At 44.1% G+C, this 16,538-nt stretch overlaps 1 protein-coding gene across 1 annotated transcript in view; it reads right to left on the reverse strand.

Annotated features, from left to right (window-relative positions):
• The window catches only part of LOC149301773 (threonine--tRNA ligase 1, cytoplasmic-like), a 30,169-nt gene extending 21,139 nt beyond the window's left edge, over window positions 1–9,030 (reverse strand). The window contains exons 1-5 of the mRNA XM_089483286.1: window positions 8,753–9,030; window positions 6,804–6,994; window positions 6,170–6,293; window positions 5,361–5,485; window positions 3,078–3,195 (exon numbers count right to left, since the gene is read on the reverse strand). Of these exons, the coding sequence (XP_089339412.1) occupies window positions 3,078–3,195; window positions 5,361–5,485; window positions 6,170–6,293; window positions 6,804–6,994; window positions 8,753–8,815 (621 nt within the window). The 5' untranslated portion in view covers window positions 8,816–9,030. The remainder of the gene's footprint in view (window positions 1–3,077; window positions 3,196–5,360; window positions 5,486–6,169; window positions 6,294–6,803; window positions 6,995–8,752) is intronic.
• Window positions 9,031–16,538: the final 7,508 nt, after the last annotated feature.

Below are 16,538 nucleotides of genomic sequence, written 5' to 3' on the forward strand. Positions count from 1 at the left end.
ACAGCAACACTGCAAAGAGATCCCCAAAACCAGCACCTAAGTACAGTGGTGCTGTTAAAAGGAAGTTTAACAAATCATAACGTTACAATGCTGTCGAATTAAAAAGCAATTAAAAAAAGCAGCGCATGCCTCATTATGTTTCTATTCCTGTCTCCCTTGGGGCAATCTGACTGCACCGTGTTTTAATACTGATTTTATCTGCCGATGTTAATTTCAATGTCATTTAATGCTATCATCATTCTCCCAGGTTTGTAATTTGCCCCAAGAAGAAGGTGAATAGCTCCAAAAGGTAGGCTGGAAATCCATGAAGTAAACAAGGCAACTATTCAAGGTAGACTGCCTCTGAATGCAGAGGCTTCCTTTAGCCATCCAAGACAAAATAGCTCCTCTGCCTCCGGAAATTTCTTTTAACAGCCTTTCCTTGAAGACTGATATAAATAAATTATATTATTATTATTATGGTTTCCAAACCCGTGGCCCTGGCCACATCCTGAAAAAGTCACGGAAGCCATAAAACTAATTGCAGACCATTTGGCGGCCATTTCAGGGAGGAGAAGAAACAACAACGTAGGTCAGTCATCAAAACTAACACAAGCCTGAACAACCTGTTGTCAGATGTTTTAACCACAAAGACCACAAAGCCTCCCAGGCCAGGAAATGGCGTGATGCCAGCCGCCCGAATCTGCAAGGCTCCCATACCAGTCCTGCCAAAACAGGACAGGGAGTCCCATGATCCCTTCATCTCACAAATTCATTCGGACAAAACAATGACAACACCTTCTCCAAAGTCTGAGAGGACTTCTACAACTAGGGCATGACTATGGTTGCCTTTCCGCATGTGGCTGGGCTGCAATTCCCAGCATTCTTTGCCAACCAGAGCTAATGGGACCTGCAGTCCAATGACAGAGTAAAGGTCTGGCTATACTTGTCCTACATTTTTCTGGATATCTGGAGGGATTAACCACGTAACGCTCCTTTTCATGTGTGTTTTCAAGGCACCCCACCAACCTGTGTTGTAAATTGTTCGCTGCTTACTTTGCTTTATTGTATATTAATTAGTATTATTTTAGAAACATTGGCCTGTTACAGACAGCCAAAATAAAGCTGCTTCGAGTCACAGTGGAGGTATGGTGTTTCATTGATGCATGCATCCTAAGAGTCCAGACGCCACACCAAAGCCATGCTCCAGTCCTTAGGGCTGGAGCGTGGCTTTGGTGCGACTTCTGGATTCTTGAGGCGCATGCATCATTGAAACACCATACCTCCACTGTGACTTGAAGCAGCTTTATTTTGGCTGTCTGTAACAGGCCATTGAATGTTGTTGTATTAGATTGTACGCCGCTTGGCAGGTTTCAATTCTTTATTTTGCACCCTTACTATGTAAAGCACTGTGCAAACTTTACAGCGCTCTATAAATAAATGTTAATAATAATAATAATAATAATAATAATAATAATAATAATAAATCTCTGAAGATGCCAAACCCACAGATGCTGGCGAAATGTCAGGAATAAAGTCTTCTAGAACATGGCCACATACACCGAAAAACTCACAAAAACACTATTCCCCAACGTTTCCCTATGGGCAAGTATTCCCCAATGATTCTCTATGGGCAAGTATGGGTTTTCTATGGGCAAATATTCTCCTATGTTTCCCTATGGGCAAGTATTCCCCAATGATACTCTATGGGCAAGTATGGGTTCTCTATGGGCAAGTATTCTCCTATGTTTCCCTATGGGCAAGTATTCCCCAATGATTCTCTATGGGGAAGTATAGGTTCTCTTTGAACCAGTAATCTCCTATGTTATCCTATGGGCAAGTATTCCCCACTGATTCCCTATGGGCAAGTATGGTTTCCGTAGGAGCAAGTATTCCTCAATGATTCTCTATAGCAGCAATTCCCAAACTCTGGTCTTCCAGGTGTTTTGGAGTTCAGCTCCCAGAAGTCTCAGCCATCTTGGCCAATTATCTGGAATTCTGGGAGGTGAAGTCCAAAACACCTGGAAGACCAGAGTTTGGGAATCACTGCTCTATAGTGAAGTATTCCCCAATGTTTTCCTATGGGCAAGTATGGATTCTCTATGGGCAAATATTCCCCAATTATTCTCTACGGGCAAGTATTCTCCTATGTTTCCCTATGGGCAAATATGGGTTCTCTATGGGCAAGTATTCCCCACTATTATTCTATGGACAAGTATTCCCCAATGATTCTCTATGGGCAAGTAAGGGTTCTCTATGGGCAAGTATTCCCCAATGCATTCTCCGAAGATGCCAAAGCCAGACATGCTGGTGAAACATCAGGAATAAACTCTTCTAGAACATGGCCCCATAGCCCGAAAAAACCACAAAAACACTATTCCCCAATGTTACCCTATGGACAAGCGTTCCCCAATATTTCCCTGTGGGCAAGTATGGGTTCTCTATGGGCAAGTATTCTCCTATGTTTCCCTATGGGCAAATATGGGTTCTCTATGGGCAAGTATTCCCCACTATTATTCTATGGACAAGTATTCCCCAATGATACTCTATGGCAGTGGTGGTGAACCTTTTAGAGGCCGAGTGCCCAAACTGCAACCCAAAACCCACTTATTTATTGCAAAGTGCCATATCCCTCTGGCTTTCTAGTAACAAACTCTGGCAAATTCGGTGCTGGGGTGACGGCACATGTGCCCACAGAGAAGGCTCTGAGTGCCACCTCTGGCATGCCATCACTGCTCTATGGGCAAGTATGGGTTCTTTATGGGCAAGTATTTCCCAATGCATTCTCTGAAGATGCCAAAGCCACAGATGTGGTGAAACGTCAGGAATAAACTCTTCCAGAACATGGCCATATAGTCCGAAAAACCCACAAAAATCTGTGGATGCCGGCCATGAAAGCTTTCCACTTCACATAATAATAAATTGTTTTTCAAAACAGATGAGCCTTTCCAAGCAAGCGTACTGAGCATCTAACACGGACGCTGAGGGTCCACAGCCGTCTGTCCCAACCTGACGTCCCCCGAAGGTATTGGACTACAATCCCCATCATCCCCAGTCGGCCGGGGGGCAACAGGCCTTGAAGCTTGACCATTTCATACCTTAAAAAGCTGCATCAGATCCTCCTGGGAGACCTCCAGCCTCTCAAAGGGACTCTGCTCTGCAACGATGGACCGGCAGATCTCTTGCAAAGCTGGCAGGTCTTTGCTGGACACGGTCCTGGAAAGCGAGGAGGAAAACGCTTGGTGAAAGTAAAGCCGTTAAAGGTTAAAAGCAAAAAACAGGTACAGCAAATTGCTATATAATAAATGCCCGGGCTTTTTTAGCTACTACAGCCATACATTTTTATTTAAAATGATTTTGTCTATCGAAATCGATTGACCATGGAGATCCATATGAACAAATTATTCGCCAAATCTAGAAGGGCAACTATCATATAATCTCCTCGCAGTCATTCTGATAATAGACAACCAATTCTTTTTGTTAAAGCCATATATTTAGTGCATTCCTAAATCCTTCCAGAAACATGGCTCAAATGTTTTATCCTTCACATTTGTATGTACTCATGCATTTATATGATATGTTTGACTATAACGTTTATACGATGTGCTGGAATATAAATGTTCCTAGCTGGATGTAAGGTAATTTTTGTAAACATTTTATTATTTTATGCCGTACTAAATCCATTCAAAAGCAAAAGACAAAAAAGGTAGACGACACCCAATTACAAACAATACATAACCTACTGGTATAACTGGTCTCCATCTTCGATTGTCTGGCCTGTTCACCAGTACTGAAACGTCAGCGCTACTACTATGAGTTTCTTTTAGGGGTTTCCTACTACACATTGTGGCCAGAAAGAGGTTTAAAGATTTCTTTAATTTTAATTTTTTGGTCGGTGTGCCACAAACGGTAAGAGATCTGACAATAGCTCCCTGCTTCGGTGTAAGCATTGCCATCTTGGCTATATCTGGAATGGAGAACCGAGACTGCTATTATCATATATATGGATCATAGAATCATAGAGTTGCAAGAGACTGCAAGGGCCATCCAGCCCAACCCCATTCTGCCATGCAGGAAATCTAAATCAAAGCACCCCCAATAGATGGCCATCCAGCCTCTGTTGAAGGAGACTCCACTATGCTCAGAGGAAGGAGTCTGTTTCACTGTCGAACAGCCCTTACTGTCAGGAAGTTCCTCCTAATGTTGAGCTGGAATCTCTTTTCCTGAAGCTTGCATCCATTGTTCCGTGTTCTAATCACTGGAGCAACAGAAAACAAGCTTGCTCCCTCCTCAATATTTCATCCCTTCAAATATTTATACAAGGCTATCATATCCCCTCTTAACCTTCTCTTTTCCTGGCTAAACATCCCCAGCTCCCTAAGTTGTTCCTCATAAGACATAGTTTCCAGACCCTTCACCATTTTAGTCTCCCTCCTTTGGACACATGGCTCCAGTTTCTCAATGTCCTTTTTGAATTGTGGTGCCCAGAACTGGACACAGTATTCCAGGTGGGGCCTGACCAAAGCAGAATACAGTGGCACTTTTACTTCCCTTAATCTAGACACTATACTTCTACTGATCTTTGTCATTTCCTCTTCTTTCAAAACCGTTTCCCAATTTCTCCAGTTTAAGCAGCCGGCTGTGAGTACCTTTTTCTTTCCTTAACCAAGTTAGTAGGGACATCTTGTGGCTAGAAAAGATGCAACACACACTTCTTGTGGTTGTGTGCCTTCAAATCATTTCTGACTTAACCAGATCCAAACAATGCATTTTAAACGTGGATTGTTTTGATGCGTATCTTATTTGCCCTTTTAAATTGATATGCATTTTAGGTAAAAGGTTTGCTTTTGCCTAACAAGAGAGAGCAGATGATGGGGAAGGGAGTAACACTAACTGGTAATGACAACTTCAGACAGTAATGCGATAGGATAGATAACCTTAATCGATACGTTAATATGCTCTTAGGAACGTATTGATTCGGGTTTGCCCAAGGTCTCCCAGTGAGTTTCCATGGCTGAGTGGAAGGCGACTTAAAACCCTTGCTTCCAGAGTTGGAGTCCAATGCTGAAACCGCTGCACCACACTGTCTCTCTCTATAAACATATTGTTAAATGAGAAACACTTGGAACCCAGGTATGTGTCCAGATATGGATGCAGCTTCAAAAAAACGACAAGAGATGGAATAAAGCCAACATTGGCACCAATGAGTCATTCCACAAAAGGGGTGCCCCTGTGAAGAAGGCCCTGCTCCCACATCCTTTTCTCTCACTGATTGGAGACAAAGGAAGGTCCTCCCAGCAGATCTTAAAACTTCAGAGTGAGTGTACACAGTGACAGATGCTCCTAATCCTAATCCACATCCCTCGCGCTCCCAATCTTACCTCTCCTCGTCCAGATGCATGTCGTAGAAGAAGCCGGTCTCAGTGCTAGGGCCGTGGCACAGGAGGGCCCCATAGAAACGCTCGGCGGCAGCCCCAAGAACATGGGCGCTGGAATGCCAGAAGAGCTGGGGAAGAGACAGAGGAAGAGGGGGACACAGTGAAGTTGATCTGGTTCCCTCAAAGCAAGCCCCCTCTACATGCATTTTGGGGAGAGTCTCAATCACATTAAACACATTAAAAACAACACATAAAGATGCAGCACATTGCAAAAGGCTCATTTTGCTAAAGATTTAATTCTCAAAGGCCTATAGGAATAAAAAGATGGGGGTGGAAAGCTAGAAGGCACCAGGCTGGCCTCTCTTGGAAGCAGGTTGCAGAGACTGGGGGCAGCCACCAGCAGATGTACTAGCGAGGGACAGAATCACAATAGCAATAGCAAATACATTTCTATACCCACTTATCAATGCACTTAAGCACTCCCTAAGTGGTTTGCAACTGTAAGCTAATTGCCCCCAACAAGCTGGGTACCCATTTTAGCAACCTATGGAAGGATGCAAGCCTGAGTCGAGCTTGAGCCCTTTCACTGGTATTGAACTCGCAACCTTATGGTTTTGAATGAGTGGCTGCAGGACAGGCATTGAACCACTGTGCCACCAGCACTCCTGCAATGAATGAAGAATGAAGTGCCTCCGCAGAAGACCTCAAGGCATGGCATGGATAAGTAAAATAAACAAATGGATCAATATATAAATATAAGTAAAATAAATAAGGGGATAATAACAAAGAACTGAGCCTAATCCAATACTGACCGCTTGGCCGGCCAGGGAATCAAAGTCCACAAATTCCAAGATGGCGTCTCCTTCGAGGGGGCGGTCCAGGTCATAGAGGGTCCCATTCACCCGCGCCGCCAAAGCCCCCTTGGCCAGACTCCGGCTGCAAAGATAAGAGAGTTGTAAGTTACTAACCCTGTTTCGCAACTGCTGCCAGTTCCTCTCCCACCTGGACACCTCTTTTGCCCACTAAAACCCCTCGAGGAGCAACCATGCTGGAAAGGGGCGAGTGCAGAACGGACGTCAAAAACCCACCTGATCCTTATGGATGAGAGGCGTGTAGGAAAGGTAGCAGGGAACAAGTTTTATAATAATAATAATAAAAATAATAAAACTTTTATTTATATCCCGCTTTTTGTTTAAACAATAATAATAATTTAAAGTACAACCTTAAAACGATACAACAATATATACAATATCCACCCCCACTTAAAAAATGATTAAGCAGTACTAAGATTAAAGTTACCCGCATTAAAATCCAAAAATACAATAACGGTGGGCAGAATCGTCACGTAGGTATATGGCACATATGGCATATATAGGGGAGAGGGGTCTTTTTACATTTGACCATAGAGTTGCAAAAGATATTTAAATTAAGAAACAGAAAAGCCACCTGATCTGCAAGGCAGCCTGAAACGGAGTGGTTTTCCAGGCCTCCCCTTCTAGTTTCTTGTCCCCCGGCAGCAAAATTTGGATCGGGCGTCTCTGGTTTTGGGCCCGCGCCGCGCGACGTTCCTCAGCGGCCACTTTGAGCTGTTCGTAAAATGCCAGGCGTTCAGCGATGTGGGAAGGAAGAACCCTTGCCTGAGAAATAAATAAACAAAATATCATTATTATTAATAATTTAATTTAATTTTTTTATATCCTGCCTTTTATCTCAATTTAGGGACGTAATAGGATAAGAAGACAATTGTTTTCAGGAAAAGGGAGATTTTAAAAAGGATAGAAGAATGCAGCAAAAGTATTGCTCTTTATAGAAAAACAGTATCAAAATTAATTTATTATTATTTTTATTAGTTTATTATTATTATTAATTTTAATTACAGCATCATAGAATCACAGAATTAGATGATTCTATATTTAAATAATAATAATAATAATAATAGCATCAAAAGTATTGATTTTTTTGGAAAGGCAGTATATAAATAAATTTATTATTATTAATTTTTATTATTATTTATTATTTTAATTATAGAATCATTGAATTCTATTATTCTGTATTTAAAAATTAATAATAATAATAATAATAATAATAGAAAAAGTATTGATCTTTCTGGAAAAGCAGTATATAAATAAATTTATTATTATTAATTTATTATTATTAATGGTAATAATTTTAATTATACAATCATAGAATTCTATGATTCTGTATTTAAAAATTAATAATAATAATAGCAAAAGTATTGATCTTTTTGGAAAGGCGGTATATAAATAATTTTATTATGATTAATAATTTATTATTATTATTATTATTATTATTATTATTATTATTGGAGCAAAGTCTGGAAGCCGAAACCTATTTGCTTACAGAGTTAAAGTTGGTTTTTTAAAATGTTTATTACATTAAAATAATGCGTAGTAATAAAGAAACATTAAATGTCTCATTCTCACAAACAGAAACATTATTATTGTTAATTATTAATATTATTATGCTTTATTTATACAGTGAAGCAAAGCCTCTAGATTGGTAAAAAGCAAGCAAATGAAAAAGCAAAAGCAAAATATACCTTCATTGAAATAGAAACCAATTAAACAGCAATTAAATATATCCCTGAAAAAAGCGAGGATTAGCAATAGCAAGTACCTGAATAGGTTCTCTTTGAGGACTACAATTCCCAGAATCCCCCCTCTCCCCTCAGTTAAGAGTCTCTCCCCCAGACAAAGTTACTTTTTTTGGAAGGGACTACAGAATTTCCCCAGAGACAGCTTCTCCAACTGGACAAAGGGGATTCTGGGAATTGCAGTCCTCCCTCCAAGGCTAACCTTTGCCAAGTGGGGATAATGGGAGCTCAAGTCCCTCCCACAAAGGGAACTTCCCCCCCCCATTGGCTAAAGAGAGGATTCTGGGAGATGCAGTCTCTCCTCTTATCAAAGTAACTTTTCCTAACTGGTGGGTGGGGATTCTGGGAACTAAAGTCCTCCCACCAAACTGAGCAGTGGGGGCTTTCTAGGAGCCCCAGTCTCTCCCACAAAGGGGACTTCTTTAATTGGTTGAGGGGGATTCTGGGAGTTGCAGTCCATCCCCAGAGACAAGCGTGGGATATATATATATATATACACACACGTATATATATGTAATTCTCTCCAAGTGGCTAAGGTGGCTTTCCCAAAAGGTTTGGAGGGGATTATGGGACCTGCAGCCCCTCCTCCAACTGGCTGTGAGGGGATTCTGGGAGATGCAATACCTCCCACAAAATGGATGGAGCCTGGGAGCTGCAGTCCCTCTCCCAAAAGTGACTCCTTCTATCTCCCCTCACTGGCTGGAGGAGGATTCTGGGAGTTGTAGTCCCTCTCCCCCAGTGAGCCCGCTCCAAATAAAGGGGGGAAGCAGAGCCCACCGACCCCACAGTAGGCCCTCTTCCCCGCCCAGGCCTTCCTCCTGCTCCAGGGCCAAAGGAGCCGCATCTTTCCCTGAGACACGCGTCAGGAGCTGCGTTCCCACGTGACACAAGAGAAACAGCGCTTCCTCACAGAGCCCCGCCCGCGGGAAAGGAGGGGTGGGCGTGGCCCGCGAACGTTCGAAGGCCGCTGATTGGCCGCTCGGCTGGACCAATGGGGGCGCTCGGTGCTTACCGGAAGGAAGGGAAGAAAGCAGAGACGGACGGTCCCGCTCTCTTTCTCTTCCCCCGGGAACCAGGACCCGCGAAGGGAGGTTCCGGGCTGCGTCGCCAAAGAAGGGAGAAACAAACCGAGCGAGCCAGTTATCACTATCAAAGTCTCATTCAAAGCACCGCTGGGGCTGCCAACTCCACAAAAGCAGCTGCCTCCATGGCTGCCAACTGACCAGGAACAACCTTGCTCCTCTGCCTTTAAAACTGGGTGGCGTTGGGGAGCAGCCAACTGACCAGGAACAGCCCACCAGCTGTTCTTTTTAATGTTTAATAGCCAACTGACCCCAAACAGGGGTGCTCCTGAGCCATTAGCAGAATGCATGGCTGCCAACTGACCAGAAACAGGCCTGCTGCTCTGCCTTTAAAGCATGCTGACTGCAATGCAGTCAACTGTCCAACACACAGGCCTAGTACCAGCAAAACACTACCTCAAAAGAAAAAAATAAAGGAGGGATGAGGTCCCTTACATCTACACTGCAGAATTAATCCAGTTTGGCACCGCTTTAACCACCATGGGGCTCAATGCTAAGGAAGTCTGGGTTTTGTAGTTCTGTGAGTAAACAAACATGTACGAAAAGCAAACCGACAGGGAGACGCCTCCAACTAAAGCCTTAAAGCCCTTTCCTTGAAAGCAAACATTTTCAAGGTAGCAACCTGCGCACACTGATATGAAATATGCATGATTCTGGGCATTAAACCATGGTGCAACAAACACACAAAAGGCAGAATTCCTCCCTCCTTCCCTCCTTTGGGAGTTAAAGGCATCCTACATCTGTTCAACTGAAGCCAATGCAACTTATGGAATACCCTTTCATTAAATATACTTTTAGGGACCCTAAATTGAACATCATTCCTCACTGGAGTCAATGGTAAGTCAATACGTTGCCACATCCCATTGATTCAATGCACCGAGAACCCAAAAAGTTGGAAAGGGATCCCAAAGGCTAACCAACTCCTGGCCTATGCAGGAATGCTTAAATTCTCTAGTTGAAACTAACTGGATTCAGGCTGTGGCTTTTTTATGCATTTTATCCATCGCTCAATGAATCTTGTACACAAGGACAAGGGTCAATCTATCAAAATGTTGTAAGAATACGTAGTCTCTGAAACCACTAGCCATTGAGTTTTTAATTTGACAGAGCAGTAGATGAAGCTGCTAAGTTGTCTTCTAAATAGCAGTTTTGGGGCAATTTGTCCCCAGGATGACTTGATAATTCTAATCAATGCAAAACTCTGAACAGTGCTCTGCCTTTTGGGGTTGTTGCGTGACTGAAAAGCTTGCTAAGTTCTTGACCTTACAGACTTTTGGAAGTCTGACCGTATCGCTATATACTAGAGAGCAAGTTGAACAAGACTGGGAACGGCAGCCCTCCAGATGCGGCCGAAGTGCCACAACTGCCAGCATTCCTGAACACTGGCTAAGGCAGATGGGTGTTGCAACAGCTACGAAAGGCTGGAAAGGGTAGCATAAGCTTTCCATAGACTTGGGCCTCAGGCGGTTGTTGAAAAAGCAAGGTTTGCCCGTGACCAAAAGAGACAATACACTCTTGCGCTACTCTCACAATGAGGATCACTTAAAGACAGATTGCCCCCCGCTCCACATTTGCTCCAAAACCTTAATCAAGCAGTTAGTAAGTTTAATGGCAAGGCAAAAGCATCCTTCACAAAACAAATGCCATCCCACCCACCACAGCCAGCCTGGTTCCAGTTCTCCAATCCTCCCACACTTTTCCATGGCTCTTTTGCACACCCCCATCGATTCCCCAAAGCCCCCCTCTGCTCTTTTTGCCTTGACTAATTTACCTAGGTCTTCGTACTTCTCGCCTGAGCCCTTTGACCCCTACTTTCTCTTAGGGCAAGGTGGGCAAGCACCGAGGGCCAGAGAGTCCATCTTGCCATCCCCCCCAAACCTCAGCCTGGCCAAGAGTTACAAGAAGTGATAGTTCCCCAACAACCGGCATCCGTTCTCAGTTGTGTTTGCTTGTCCTTTTTGCTGCCCAGGGTGCGGGGTGGCATTTTAGGGCCAAATGCATCCCCCACCATGTTCTAATTTCTACAATGACAATGAATAAGACAAGGTATGTTGGTAAATTCAAGAAAGTAGGGTTTGACTAAATGCAATGGTAATTCAGTAACGGCAAGACTTCCTCAGAAGATGGATGGCTCTCCATTGGAGGTTTCCAAACAGACATAGGAAGGTGGATTTTAGCTATGGATCCTCCAGGGAATTAGAAAAGACGACCCTTGGAAGGTACGCTGCAGTAAGTTAACTGTTCATCCAAAGTCTACTCAGCCAGTGACTTCAGTTCTGGGGAGAAAATTAACCTAAGCCATAGACAAATCTGGAGCAGCCAGTTCTTGCCTTGCTCCCCAAGTGATTTCCCAGAGCAGAATAAAGCAGTACAAGCCATGGTTCCTTAAGGTTGTAAGCTGTTCCCCGTTTACATAGGTTAAAGCAAACAAAAAAGCCCAATGGGGTTTCCTTTCAAACTGAGCCTGGAGAAAAGCTCCATAGCTGCGGCTATGCAGTCTTATCGTAACTCTCAAATTACAAAATGGAGGCGATAGAAAACGAAGCTGACCAGGGATGCAATGAATCACAATTTGTGGAGAGAGGGCTCTGCTCCTTGTGATGTTAAGACCCTGAGAATAGGAAAAAACTATTCAAGATGAATAATAAATCGATTTCAATTAACAGATGCACAAAGGAGCACATCGTAAAATAACTTTTGTGGTCTTTCTGCCTCAATGGAAAATACCCCCCACGCTTTCCCCACCAAGAATGGAAGACGCATGCTTTAAAGCAGTGTTGGAAAACTACTTTAGAAGTCCAGAGACGGTAACTTCAGAACAGGAATGTTTCCAGCTCTACATCCAAACTTTCTCGGTTCATATTCAATGTTCGGACTTAGGCCTCACTCCATGTTTTTTAACATTCGGTTTGCCCCAGCAAAGACCTGCTCCTTGCAGACGAAAAGCGACTTATAAGCCCCCTCCAATCCAGAGTTTTAAGAACTCACCTGCTCTCCTATAATGTGTCATTAAAAGCTTTAACATAAAAAAACCAAAAAGGGAAAAGTAAATCAGGCGGGGGAAAGGGGGAAAAAGAAACCTGGCCACAGTTAAGGATAAATATGGAACCAAAACAATCTCAGCTCAGAATTAAATGTATTATGACCAGTCTGACCCCCCCACAAACAGAGTCCACCAACCCTCACCTAACCTGCCCTCGCAGGTTGGGATGGAGGATGTCTTCTCTGAAAGTGCATGACCTGGGAATGCAGAAAGACTTGTCTCCCCGTCTCCGAGAAATGGAGGCCACACCAAGTCAAGAACACTTTATTAGTATACAATACAAAAATATGGGGAGGAGGAGGAAGAGGGAGGAGGAAGGGGATGAACCTCGAAGGTTTACTGCTTCGCTTCCATTTTGCCTTGAAGCTCCTGAAACAAATATGCACCACAGTCAACACTTCCTCAGCAGCTCCTGTCTTCTGGTCTTTGACATGGGGCTCTTCCATCCGCTGCAGCGTTTCTTCCCCCCGACATCCAACACGGCGCATCATCCGCCCCACGGCTTTGCTGCAGACGGAGAAAGCGCCGGTTCGGGATCGCAGGGCCAGGAAGGGATGGAGGCTGCTCTCCTGCCACAGCCGCCCCAACCTGCTAAGCACCTACGGGACACTTAACAGAGGGCTTATATTTACAAGAAGATTTATCAAAACAATCGAACTAGTGCTTTTTTATTAAAGGTGATAATGTACAATTCAGAGGTGGTCTGGCGGCGTACCCCCCCGTTCTGTCCCGCAACCCCAAAACACACCGTGTTCTCGCAAATCCTGCCTATCGCAAGGAAAAAACACTTGAAATGAAAACAAACCAGAGATCCAACTCTTTTTAAACAGTCACAAATATTTTTTTTTTGTTGTCATTGTTTTAAAAAGCACATCAATGTATTTACAGGGTTGTCAAAATGGCTGCCCGCCACGCCGTCTGCGCAAACTAAGCCAGGTCTGTGTGGCGTTTTGCTGGCATTACGTGGAGGTGGTTTCCTTCCCGCCCGCCCCACCTGCGCTTCCCAGGGCAAAGAGGCCGCTCTGTAAGCATGCTATGAGCCCCAAAGGAATACAAGGAGGACATTGTGTTCTTCTCTCCCTGCTGGATGCTATTCTTTTCCCCCTGGGAAGGTCGAAATGGAGATCTAGAAGGGGAAGCATTCAAGGGGCACACATGCCCATGCCGCCCAAGAGGGAAGACGTTTTCAAGCAAACCCAATTCAGCATTTAGTGATAATTGTATTTGCTGCCCGAAAGCACAGCTGGGAAAGAAGGGTTGGATCACCCTGAGCCCTGCCTCTAGGCTCCCAAAACCCAGCCTCTGCTTCCCTCTCTTCCAAAGGCCTGCCTTTCATACGAGACACTTAACGCTTCCTTAAAAAATACAGGTTTTTATTTCAAATTTTCTTTTCTCACTTAGCAGGTGAAATGCAAAAGTAACACAAAAAGAAAGGGGTTAGGAGGGTGGGGGGAAACACACCTAAACAGGAAAAAAAATCCGTCCTGCTCAACAACCTGTTTTGTTTTGCTATGTTATAATCTTACTTTTTTTATATATATATACACACATTATGTACATCGCTGCCACGTTTAACTGCAAACATTTCAAAGTAAAAGCACAAAATCAGGAAGTTAAAGGGAGGGGAGAGATAGAGAGAGTCATGGAGATTCACCATTAAAATAGATCGCCTTTTTACAAGTTACGTTCCTTTCTGGTACTTTCCCTCTGGCAGCTAGGAAGCTGTTTGCTATGGGATCTGGAAAACTGGGGTTTGCAGGAGGAATGTGCTTCCGTTCTCTGCAGAGATTGTTCTTAAAATTAAAAGAAAAGGCCAAAAACGATATGGCCGCGGAGGGGGGCAAAGAGAGACAGAGAGAGCAGCAGAAAGAAGGAATTTTCACATTTCTTTTTTATCCTAAAAAGGAAACAGACAAACCAACCGAACAACCTTTGCTTGCTTAACACTAGTTTCCATCTTTTGTGTCCAGAAATTTCCCCGCTAACAACCTGCGCTAGGAGGATCCAAGAACCAGGCAGATTAACCAAGCACCTTCCATATGACTTCAACATCCAAGAGAGGCAGCCATTCTGCTCCCTTTCCCATCCCCAGCCGGTGTCTGAAGGTGAAACGCATTTTCACGAGTTGCAGAAACCATGCGGTGAAGACAAACAGTTTTTAAGAGTGGTGTGAGCTAGTTAGTATTAGCGTCTTGTGTGTGGCCTGGAGCATTTTCTTTACGACAACTAGGCCTAGGCAGATGCGTGTTACAAGTAAGACTGGATAACTGGATGGACCCAGACACACTTAAAGTATCCCGGGAATTTTAGTTTACTGAAGGAGAATTCACACCAGAGTCTCACCAGCCAGGACTTAGGAAGGATACCTGGGGAGAGAGCGCTATGTGACAGTGAAGTCTCCTTAGGACAGAACTTTAAAAAAACAAGCTTTTCATCTCCAATTGTCAATTGGAACGGTCACACATACCGCAGTGACACTGTCTGCCGACTCTTTCTCCAGCTGCACTGGGACTACAAAGGCTGGGGAGGATGGGAGATGTAGTCCAACCCATCTGGAGGGCACCATGCTGGGGAAGGCTGGCCTAGGAGCGGAAGCCCCTTTTGTATAAACCAGAATCTACAATGCCTTGGAGCCAATCCCTCTCCCAGCCCTTTCCCAAATTATGAACCAGGTTTGCTCATTCGCCGAAACGAAAAGCAGCAGAGAAGTCCAGAACTATACTATTTGGGGAATGCGGACCTAGCTCTGTGCAACTTGGGAAAAGCAAAAGAAAATGGCAGTTTAAAAAGACCCACCCCGAATATATCTAAAAGGTCTGTCCGACATACTTTTAAATTAAAAAAGCGGTGCGCATACAAGAGCTAAAGTTAGCCTGACGGATGTACACCACAGGAGAAAAGTCTGGCCACTGTTTTTGATTTTAAAAAAGTAACTTCTTGTTTGTCATAGATGAGATAGAACACATTAAGGGATTTCCAGTTTTTAAACCCACAGCGAAGAGCAAATGGTAGAAGTGGAAAGAGGGGGAAAGAGACCAGGCTGGGTGGATGTGTGGGTGAGAGAGAGGGAGGGAGAAATCTGTTTGGGGATATTCACCTCTTGAGGACACTGGGTACGTGCTGCTTTTAGGAAAGGGCAGCTGAATCCAAAGGGCCTGAAGAGTGAACTTGTGGCACTAAGACTGGGGCATGCAAGATTGAAATGGATGCCCATGAAAGTAAAACTGTCCGAGATGAGAACTACTCATGCAGGAGCTGCGAGTGCCCAATTCAGGTTTTGGGGAAGTTTTTCTGACCAGCAATTCCTTTGTAAGTCCCTTGCATCTGTTCTCTCTTTTAAGGTCACAGGATGGCTGGATGCTTTGGAGAAGCAGACTTTAGCCCATGCCTTAGTCCTTTAGAAGCTGTTTGGTGACTGAGTGAATAGTGGTCAGCACCTAGGCTGCTTGTGGGACAAACCCAGCCCATCCATAACCACCATGCCTCCGTTTGGGGAAACAGCCCTTCATCTCTGGTAAGGCAACCCCTGGTTGGCTCTGAAAAGGAGGAATTGCAGAGAGAATAAGTCACTCTGCCCACAAGAGGTGCTTCCTTCGCCTCCTGTTTTCAAGATCAGACAAGCCAAACGCCTTGGCTGGCTACAAGGGATGGGGAAAGGCCATGCCAACCCTCCATGCCCTGCCCTGGAGTCACCAATCTATCAGTTTGACAAGTCAAGACCCAGGCTAAGGCAAGCCATTCTACCCTGGGCTTGGGGTCATTTCTTTACGAAGCCAAAGAAACAGGGCAAGGGGGATTAGGAGAGATGCAAAGGGCACATACCCCTTCCAATTTTACTTTTCCTGCGGTTGACTCAAGACTTGAGATGGACACAGTGGACAAAAGGCATCTGAGAAGAAAGAAGCAGCAGCACATCTGAAGGAGACGAAACAGGGGTCAAAAAAATAAGGGTTGGCAGATGCAGGGAGTTAGAACCGACAGCAGAATGAAAGGCAGAATGAAACTCCTGGACTTTTAAGCCTGTCTCAGCATCATTCCCTAACTCTGCCTGCCTTTCTAGGGGAGGCCCAAGTTGGCATACACAATTCCTTCAGTGTTTTATTAACTTACTCTTGCTACTTGGAAGCATTTTCTTTTACAGATCAATCTAGGAGGGTGTGTGTGTGTGTGTGTGTGTGTGTGTGTGTGTATTCTTCCCTCCTCTCCCCCAAAAGACCTCTCTTTTTCTTTCTTTTTCATCTTGTCCATTATAATTAGGTCAACAGATTTTTTAAAAAAGAAAAACACCCCACAAAATCAAAGCCAAAATCCAACAAATCAGAAGAATCTCCCTCCCCCCCAAAAAAAGAAAAGGGGGGGAAAGGGGATAGAACGAAACTGTAGTATATAACATACCTTAATCGGCAACAACAAAAAGTTGTGGGCCTCCCCCCCCAGTTTAG

This window comes from Sceloporus occidentalis, unplaced genomic scaffold (assembly GCF_023333645.1).
Source record: "Sceloporus occidentalis isolate IW3139 unplaced genomic scaffold, rSceOcc1.0.p SCAF_20, whole genome shotgun sequence".
Classification (NCBI taxonomy): Eukaryota; Metazoa; Chordata; class Lepidosauria; order Squamata; family Phrynosomatidae; genus Sceloporus; species Sceloporus occidentalis.